The sequence below is a fragment of the Megalops cyprinoides genome, chromosome 2, assembly GCF_013368585.1.
Source record: "Megalops cyprinoides isolate fMegCyp1 chromosome 2, fMegCyp1.pri, whole genome shotgun sequence".
NCBI lineage: Eukaryota > Metazoa > Chordata > Actinopteri > Elopiformes > Megalopidae > Megalops > Megalops cyprinoides.
The window spans coordinates 52678608-52688932 of record NC_050584.1 but is presented as its reverse complement, the minus strand read 5'-3'; the positions used below and the strand labels follow the sequence as shown (position 1 = coordinate 52688932).

The window sequence follows — 10325 nt, the reverse complement described above, 5'->3', positions numbered from 1 at the left end:
TCGGAGGGCTAACTTTTTCCCAAATGGCTTCCTAATCCAAGGCCATGCTCCTATTAATACAAGAATTTGTATTTAACATGAAAACAACCAAGCATTGCTCAAACGGAGCGGTAACAGAGAAATTAACCATGGCAACATTGCATTCTTCACAAGGATATTTTCCTTTCCTCTGCTCCGGACACAATTGGCAGTTGTGTTAAACAGAGTCACATTTTTCTGTGTCAGTTTAATGGAGTGCAGAAACGGTTAGCACAGAGAATTCATTTTAATTCAGTACATTTAACTGAAGCTGAAAAGGCCTATATTAATTTAAGCTGAGGTTTTGTACTGAAGACGAGACAAACACATTGATTTTTAGGAATCATCATGACCTCTGAAACAGACAGCACAAGAAACGTAAAATACAGATATCACATCCAATGTCATAACTGTTTCATTTTATTGTACCCAAATGCACAGCAGCATGGTAGTCAATATTTATGTTATAAGAAAACATAATGCGCACATCTGCAGTGTGCTCTTAAAAAGAGTATTTGGCAAATCAAACTGAAAACGTGTTTCACCGTTCACCTAAAAACATTTCTACAGTACTAATCATGAAACAGTAAACCTTCTAAGGGAACATTCCCTCAATGCAGAAGCCTGATGGCTAAAGACAGACACGCTGATCCTAAAATTGGTATTACTCAACAATCACAACGGAGTTAGTTAGCTATACATTGAAGACTATACACTGTACTCAAATCAGTTGTAACAAATGTAACTATTGTAAAAGTGCTGTGTATTGTAGAAAAGGAAGATATTCTTCATTATCACTACATAAGCAGATGAACCTGTTTTCCTGAAAATGTCAAACATTTTCTGAATATATGAAATGTTCAGTTTAATACCTACATATCAACAATCAATAACAGAAGCATCAATTTTTAATCAAAACTGCTTTGAAAACTTTCAAAGACAACCATACTCTGTACCAAATCTGTTTTTGAGGAAAAGTGTACACTTACAAGAACTATGCTGAGATTCTGTACTTGCATTTTAAAACACAGTATAATTCCACCGAATGAAACTATGTAAAAAAAAGATAAGGGGTCAAGACTTTAACAAGTCTTAAATTATACTCAGACTGCATTATGCATGAATGCAGTCTGTTTAAGGCTCTGTTCTACAATCACAGTGAAATTTCTCTGCTGTTCTTGTCACTTGTATTTCCTGTACAACAGAGCAGCTATGCCTGACTCACGAGAGCGAGTGTTTTTTGGTTACGTGCTGTACTTCCATTGTGTGAAGCCAACCCATCCTTCCTCTGTACAGAATGTACATACATTGCTCCTCGTAATGCTGAGTTCAGCGGCACGCTACTGCAGTGTCTGTCTCCTCCCCACACTCTACTGTCAGCTGCCGTCTCCGCTTTCTCAGTCTAATTGCGGTATACATCTCCTCAGAGCAAACAAACAAACAAACAAAAAAAACCCAGTAACTGAGTAACATTTTTTCTTATTGAATGATATTTCATCTTGAAAATATTGCTAGGTTAGAAATGTGTATTTGACATGAGCAGGTTCTGAAATGTGCCGGAGAAATGAAGCGCTACACATGGCTTGGTCTCGCCCGCGTCCCGCGGTCTGACCTTCGCGTTCTCACAGCAACACGAAATCTCCCGCCGTGACTCTCGCCCTCCGTGGGTCTCCCAGGAAGGGCCGCTCTTTGCGCTCCCGGGCCAGCGGACCACAGAGGTTGTAATCCTGCCCGTGACCTTTCATAAAGGTGAACGCCGGGTATTTCTCCTTGGTCGACGGCCGCAGGACCTGAGACACGCAGACGAAATGGGGGGGGGGGGGGGGGGGAACGACACGGGACACTGAGCTGCACGCTTCCCCAGGAAATCCTTTACTGTAGCAGTGTTATTCCTCAGCATAGGGACAGACGATGTACAGACAGCTCCTACACTGTCTCAGCGCACTGTATGGTCTGTCACTCATTACCTTTCAATTAGAACAAAAACTCCAAGTCTACCAGGCATAGTAACATATTCCACTGAACAGTATACAATGTTAATGGAAAGATTCCTTAAGTAAAACCTGAAAAGCTACTTACAGAAACAGAATCAATGGACAAGGAAAATGTAAAAGCAATAAATTGTATTTAAAGATAAATAGTGCCACCTGCTGGTTAACACATTTAAATGCACCCAACCGTTAATACTGGTTCTGAAATGGTACTTGGCCACTCTGTTCTTTTCGCTCTGTGAACACCCTCCTTTTCAATCTCATTTCACCAACCTTTGACAGCTCTTCACTGATTCTCTCAAAGTCCTGAACACTTCTGGAGTAGAAGCCTATAGTGCAACTTGGGTCCATTTTATTGAAAGGCATCTTCTTTGGTGACGGGCAATGGTAGGACTAAGAATGAAAATGACAGAACATTCCGTGTCAATAGGCAGCTCAGATCCTTACATCTACTAAATGTACGAGATAAAGTGATGATTCTGAGACACAGTTTCAGACAGTTGGTTTTGTATAAGCAGAACTTCCCTTACTGCTGAACTAAGTCAGAAAAAGGCCCAAGTGAACAAGGCACAAATTCAAATTTAAGCTGTCAAATTTAAACTTTACCTTAAAAGGAAGAATAAAATTGCCTGCGCACACATTTCAATTGTTACATGTTACTGCCATTTTCCACCTGCTATATGTTTAAATATGTATGGTATGCTTAAAAATGAGCTTTTACTCCAAAGTGAAAAATGTCATTACCAGAGGATCGTTAAAAGCGGCTGTTTAGATGCAGCATCAGCCTTACTTGTCAGAACAGAAAATACATCTGCAATCTCTATTTAGTAATTGAGTACAAGGCTGATTTAGATTCATACCCTTAAGTACTAACAGAAACTATTAAATTCACATTACTAAAAACATGGTCAGCTCTTTGGAATTTTACATTACCTCAAGAGGGAAATCACTTGTGCTGACATCCACAAAAGACTGACAGTAATGAGGATCCATGTAAATCAAGCTGTCATCTACAAGGACAAAACAAAAGACAAGTTATTCAAAAACATCTTATTATTAGAATGCATATCCTCCAATTTCTATGCAGAGTAGCTTGAAGTATCTGGCTACTGTATGGTTTTCTACAGTCAAATGCACATCTTAAGGATTTTTTTTCCTTCTGGGATGGATTAAAGTCTGCATAATCAAATGTGGTTGTACAAGCACATTTGTTATACCGTAAAGGGGCTGTCATTTAATTTTTGTGTGGGGAAATTACTTTTACAAACACGCAATTATATTCCCAGATTTGCATATGATAAATGCCCGCTGGAAGACTGGCCTGGCAGGGAGAATGTATTGCTTGTCATTTAGACATCATCTAACACTGTATTTCAAATTGGTAAAATGTAAATGTGTAAATATTGACTGCCAAGATGTACAACTGAAGGTTTCTCTCCAGATTATGAAGGTGATGGAGAGTGGCTCACTTTGGCCGAGATGAAATTTATGCATGCGTCTTATGAAAATCAATTACATCCACAACTAGGGAGGTTTAGTTGTGATGAATGGATATGGCTTTGATGGGTCAGAGAAAATAAAATAAGTGCTGTTTCAACCACTCTGCTTCCCAAATGCGAATGCATTAACTTACTTTGTCTCTTTTCACCAAAGGACAATTATGCAAAATGATCTCCTTTTCCACCACAACACTAACCTTGAAATCCCACAAAGTAGTAGGCTTGCTTGGGCTTCCCCCCAATGATGCCTATACAGTACTCCAGACTTAAAATGCCCTTATAACAGAGGAAAAGGACACAGTCATTTTATCATCAAAAGAGCCTTTAACACTGACCACACAGATATGCATTACATTCTCATTTGGCTCTGACCTACTGCATAAATTAGCATGATCTGACATGAGCTACTGTGCTATATGTATGCTATATGTTTTTTGCATTATGTTATGTTGATTATAATATATGTTACTTCAATTTGTTCAATTACATTTTCAATAATGGGTATACATTACATTTTGATGCATTCATACATACAATTTGATGCAGAGAAAAGCACATAAAGAACAGACTGATTTTTAATGTGATTATTAGCATGGCGTTATATCATGGTGGTCCACAGCGGATCCTGCAGTGTGTGTGGCTGGGAGCTTCCGGGGCATTTACCTTGACAAAGTCAATGTACTCAGGGTTGGTCTTCTCGCCCCCCAGCCTGACGGGGACGAGAATGATGACGGCTCTGTTCTCCGTCTGAGCATCTGGCCTTTGAGCCTGCTTCCCATGGCTATCAATAACATCGGCACTGTAGACTGGAAATAATCGATAGGAGAGAGGTCGTGCCCAGGTTATCTGTCTTTCCCTGAGCTCAGAGGGCTGACACACAGGGCAAAGCAAAGGCTCAGTGGGAGGAATTAGGAGGATTATCCACTTCTCTCTCACTTCTACATGCATCTCAGGTCTTGCCCACTGTAAGGATATATTTGACACTTTCCATTCAAATTAGCCACCAAAAGCCAAAAAGCCTGTTTTATGATGAATACACAGAACATCTCAGATCAAAATGTGGGTAAGGCTACTTTAAAATCTCTAAAAACACTGGATTGTTCTCATGGCATAAATCCTCCCAATCAAGGGTGCTGTTTAAGATCGTGATCCACTCCAGTCCTAAGGCATCTGAATCACCTATTCTGGTGATAAAATGACGGACCTGCATGCTTATTGGCCTTTACGTAAGAGGGCTGCATTCACAGGTGGAAGAAAGGGCAGAAACTGAAAGTGCCTGTGCTGTGAGCTCCTCCGCTCAGGTCTTTATTATGAAACTGCAATTTCACTGCAGGACTCCTGATCCCTCATCTTTATTGCCCTGTTGTCTGCAGTGCTTCTCTGACACATCAGGAGTTTGGGTCTGCGACTCCAGTCGCCGCTCTGGCGCAACCAGAGTGGACAACTGGAATGAAAAAGACATCTTCTTCACCTGATATTGAGAAGAATGACTTTAATCAAAACGCGGGCATGAGAAGCCAACACCCCTGCCGCGCTCAGGCCACATCTAACCGCACTGAACATTGTGTTTTGTCTGTGATTTCCAAGGAGAGGTCAAGCTGGGCACAGTGCCCAGACTCGCTGCTGAAGGAGACTCATTTTTCATACCTGTGCAGTCCTGAGCAACGTAAACGGTTATGCCTTGCAATTCAGGGTCTGTTGCCTCCTCAACAGCTTTTCTAGGGGAGAAAAAGGCCTGCATTCAAACCCCCTCATACCATACTCCCTGGCTGATTTGGAAAGAAGGAAGGGATGAATTTTAAGGCAGGAACTGAACATCAGTGTTTTTTGGTCTCTTGGCACATCTAAAATATATGCAAGCTTGACGAAGGAGAAACATGCTGCTTGGGGACAGCTGAGTTGGACAGGGCAAATGGCTTACAGCGTGTCATATTTCAGTCATTCTCTGGTCCTTCATCTCTAATATAAGTGAGCATATACGGTACAATATTCAGGCATTTACTCCATATCAATACATTAAGATATTGGCAAATGAAACAATAATACAAATCAACAACAGTCATTGCTTGGTTTTCTCACGCTTATTCAGAATGTACATCCAGTAATACATACTGAGCAAATATACTGTGCTTGTGAATCATTTGCATGCACATTTAAATTAAAGAATATAAAAATGAAAGTGGGTGGTTTTTGAGCCTTGAATTGTACCTCAGACCTACCTCAGGATGTGTGCCACCACTGCGGGCCCGTACCAGTCTCCAGCCTGTTTCGAAGACGACCGCCCGTGCTCCACCAGTCTGTGTACGCCCAGCTGCGCAGAGGGGCTGTCCCCGAACCAGGACACCACAGTCCGGTGGTACACCTCTCTCAGGTGGGCATCGGCCTCCTCCGCTCTGCCCTGTGGCAGGGGTAAGGGGTCTGTGTCAGGAGGTCTCTCTCCCTGAAGCGACGCCTCAAGAGAGGCCACTAGCTTCCTGGCCGCACTGGTGGTCCATGACTCTGTGTCCAGGGTCTGGAGATTCAACGCCTCTGACCACATCCAATCTGACAAAAACAATGAAAATATCACTTTTGGACTACATTAACATCTTGGTTTTGGTGTAGATTTACTTATATACAAGCAAAGCATGCAGCTACTTCACTGATGGATCCCTTTACTTACACCAATAAAACATGTCACTGTGGAAATAATAAATTATTCTGAATAAGTCATTCATTAAGGAAGTACGGTTACATGTGATCATGCATTGCGATGCTTCACTTCGTAGTCAATAGGAGTTTGATCTTTACAGTGTCATACAAATCTTATGGAATATAGCGTTATTGAATGATGAGGAAAAACAGATACACGCACACAGAATATTAACACGGTGGTATAGAGGCTGCTCTTGTATTGATCAAAGAAAAAATTGAAAATACCAGGAAAGGTTTTGATTAAATAACCACCCTATGAAATAAATTGATGCACTAACACTTTCTTCTGTTATTTCAACATCATGGTTTAAAAGCTACTCACAATGTCTCTTGTTAAAGTGGAATCCCCCCCATATTCTGAGAGCAAAAATGTGTCTTTCAGAAGTCCTGACATAAGTAACTTCAGTGTCTGTCTAATTCACAGAAAGTGGATTTAGACTTATGATACTGAGAATTTCCTATGAGCACATATGGTATTAAAAGTCAAATTACAATACGCAGCATGTCCAGTATTTCAATTTTATCACACTTTAGCCTTACAAACAGAGTGGGCACCTGGAATGGTGGAGGTGGGTGTGGTTTGGGCAGTAAAAGGTGCAGGACATGGTTGTAATGTTTTAACATTATGACCTTGCAGAGTGTCAGAAACTCTAATTGATCAATAAATATCTTTAAGTGGCCATTAGTTATTTTATAGACAAAGATTTCTTTAATGGCGTATTTCAGATTCAATTGAAGAAGAAGTTAATACTTAAATATTGTTTTCTAAATGACTGCACAAATCAGATCTCTCTCCCCTTCTCATCTTACGGTCAGCTGGATTTAAGAGGTCCTCCAGTTGCTCCAGCGATAAGAAAACTAACTTGCAACCCAACATGACTAGTCTAGATTTAAGTTTGAGAGTAGCTCAATAACCCTTGCAAACTAAGAATAGCTTATGGATTTTTGTCTTCTATTTGACACTTTCAGATCAGTTTTGGAAATCCCCTTAGTGACAGAGGAACTGCAATTGTTCTCTTTCATTTTAAAAGAGTCTGAAACTTCTTTCGATTTTCTGGAATGATATGTAGCAAAAATAACTAGAGTATTCTTTCATTGAAATAATCTACACTAAATTATTTCATTTTCAACATTGCAGTATCTCTCTTGAATCAGCACAGTTTGAGTGTAGGTGGGGTAAGCATCTGGGGAATATGATAAAGGTGACCACGGAATGGAATTGCAAAAACAAAAGCCTCAGCCACAAGGACACCTATTGACCAGCTGGGGGACGTGAAGGTCAAACGCCTAAAGATCACGAGAGAGACATTTAAGGAATGAGAGGGGGTTAAGGAAATGCACTGAGCAAAGACTGAGTGTCTGAGCATTAACAGAAGCGAACCTCTGCCCAGGAAGTGAAGGAGCAGGGCCTGTGCCAACATCATTTGCCCCGCCCTCAGGGTACAGCCCCAGCCACAGTCCGAGGTGAGGGTGGTGCCTCGCAGGGCAGGGAACTCCTCCCTGTAGGTCAGCCAAACACGGGAGGCAAAGTCCCTGCGGAAAGCCTCCACGTTACCAGTGACGGGATCCCCATCCATCGACTCACTGCTGGAACTCCCCGACGCAGCGTCCACATCTAGGAAACATCAATACAGTTTACTTGTTACTTGCCCTTTGGACAAAAATGTTAAGTAGAATACTTTTAAGCTTGCTTTATAGTGATGGCACACTATAACAAAAATGTAAATAGAAGCTAGAATATAATGTTTAAAACAACATGTGTGTATGTTTACCTTCTGCTTTAAAGTGGTAACATTTTCCAAGGAGGAAAACTGGAGAATTTCTGCTAAAATAGGTCTTTGATTTCAGAGCCCAACCTGTAGGAATTAAAGTTATATATTAATTAACTCTTACAAACATTCAAAGTACTACACACTCAGGTAAAATAGGACAGGAGTGATATGGGCTCAAAAACCAATCAGTGAAGAGGAAATAAGGACACTCCTGAAAAAGTGAATTGCCGGGGAGATTATGATCTTACTGTAAAACTGCCCACATTGAAGGCTATCATAGCTCTGAAAACACACAGACCTACAGCTGCACTTTCAAATTACGTTTATCACTGAATGCCGCTACATCTAATGACTGCAGTTACAAGAAAACGACAACGAATAAATGTTACAACATGTATCACTAGTTTTCAGCGGCCAAAAATACCATTAAATGTACTTACTGTATTTCACATTGTGCCATGCTGACATTAATTTCGTCTTTAATTTCTCCACCTCGTCTGTTTCTTTATTCTCCATTTTGACCACCAAGAAAGGGAACCCATCCCAGCTTTCTGTGACTGAAACACTCGTATCTCGCTGAAAAATGCAGGAGCAGTATTAGCTCATCTGGCTAACTATTAGGTTTACACGCTAGCTGGCTAACAGATTTATTGCTAAACACTTCACTAGCAGAGCACCTACCCATACTGCTAGTGCATTAACTTTGCGAATATTTTAATGTCACCAGTAAACAGAAACTAGCTAGCAAGCAGCCATTTACCAGAGTTAAGATAAACTAACTAGACAGCCATTAACAAGAAACGTTTTCGTTCGATAGCTCACTTACCCTTAGCTAGTTAAACTAACTAGTCACCTAATATATTCAATTATTTTAGGCAGCTAAGTAACTGTTAACGTTAACGGTGCCATTGGGTACCGCTAGCTAACGTTATTCGATTAGCTACCACACTGTATCTAACTACCCGAGATAACATTAGCTAACTACTTTTCGACAAAGAATCAAACAATAGCTACAAACATGTGTGTGTATGGGGACAATTTATTCATTTATTTGCTAATTATTTAACTAGGCTATTTTAAAACAGAAAGGCATGATAAACGACAGGCAACATTAACGAAATTGTACCTTACAGAAGTTTAGCTGTTAGGGCAGCTCGCTAGTTACTTACTGTACAGCTCTGTTTTGATTTTGAGGAAGCACGGCAGTCTCGCGGTATTTGCTTCCAAACGCATGGACAAGAGGAGCAGTTCTTTAATCCGTGTGCCTGGGGGGCTGAGTAGATGAGGATTTGAGGAAGCAGGGAGGAGAATGTGTATATGCTCCTACAACAGGGCCACCTTTCGTGGTGACACAATACTGAGTGTCTGTTGGGATCTTTTTTTACATTGCCAGTTGTCCATGATCTCCGTGGAAACTACTGATAGTCATAACATCTCTTTCTTAAAAATGGGCATTGTGTTTATGATAATTATTGCCATTTGACAAGATGTTATAATAACGTAAATGACAATAATATAATAATATGCACTCTAGCTCATATTAATTAATCCTAAATGAACATATTTTAGGTGTAGATTTGAGCTTTTCTTTCCTGTACTCTTCATACACTGGTCATCTGCTTGTCTCTAAACTCTGAGCCCCCTAATGCTGGAATTACCCACCTAACACTTAACCTGATCAGGATGGCAGAGTCACTCCATTCCATTGAATGAATACGTTGCTTTGGCTGCGTTGTGCTTGTTCTATTGCTGCTAATTATATACTGTACATTCTGGTGCTCTGTAAATCACCCTGAATAAGGATAGGCTACCGGACAAGTAAATAATCAACTGTAATAATAAATAAACAAATAAATACATAATGAAACACTCACTGTGAATTCTTGCAAAGAGACAATTAATTGCTGTTCTAGCACTTAAATTGGTGTTTAAATTGTGCTTGGTATTTTGAATGTCTTTTGGAAATGGCTATTAAATTTTAATTCGTCAGAGTGACAACATTTGTCAAATAAATAAAGATTTAAATAAATAAAAATAATCAATGGTAACACGATACTACTAATGATCTTGTCGATATTTAAACTGAAAATTCCCGACAGTGTTATACAATTTGCTTCGCAGAAGTAAATAAATAACAATATCAATGGATGGATTGCGCCAATGTTACATTTAGGCCTAGATTACATGCATATTCTAAATTTATCGTGAAGTTACAGACTTCTAAGGCCGGTCTAAGTTACAGACCGGTTGTCAGGAAACTGGAGCCTTCAGGAAACGGCGCTGGAGATTGCCAGGTCAAGTGTGCGTTGAACACGCACTTCACAGTTTATTGACTGCTTAATTTCTTCCTA

The 10325-nt window shown here is 40.2% G+C and overlaps 1 protein-coding gene across 1 annotated transcript; it reads right to left on the bottom strand.

The window, feature by feature from the left end:
* Positions 1-1008: 1008 nt before the first annotated feature.
* On the bottom strand, positions 1009-9188 carry atg4c (autophagy related 4C, cysteine peptidase). The gene is made up of 11 exons (XM_036521638.1): positions 9101-9188; positions 8415-8550; positions 7975-8058; positions 7584-7817; positions 5728-6052; positions 5156-5226; positions 4172-4314; positions 3706-3784; positions 2943-3019; positions 2283-2402; positions 1009-1808 (listed from the first exon to the last, which is right to left on the bottom strand). The coding sequence occupies exons 2-11, from the start codon at positions 8488-8490 to the stop codon at positions 1641-1643; spliced, it is 1377 nt and encodes a 458-aa protein (XP_036377531.1). The 5' UTR covers positions 8491-8550; positions 9101-9188; the 3' UTR covers positions 1009-1640.
* Between the last annotated feature and the right edge of the window lie 1137 nt (positions 9189-10325).

What these genes read in the sequence shown, in the direction of transcription:
- atg4c (XM_036521638.1), bottom strand. Translation starts at nt 8,490, where the DNA reads ATGGAGAATAAAGAAACAGACGAGGTGGAGAAATTAAAGACGAAATTA. An exon ending in ATGGCACAATGTGAAATACA is followed by an intron (nt 8,059 to 8,414) that starts GTAAGTACATTT and finishes TAATTCCTACAG; the next exon opens with GTTGGGCTCTGAAATCAAAG. An exon ending in AGTACATTGACTTTGTCAAG is followed by an intron (nt 3,785 to 4,171) that starts GTAAATGCCCCG and finishes CTCTGTTATAAG; the next exon opens with GGCATTTTAAGTCTGGAGTA.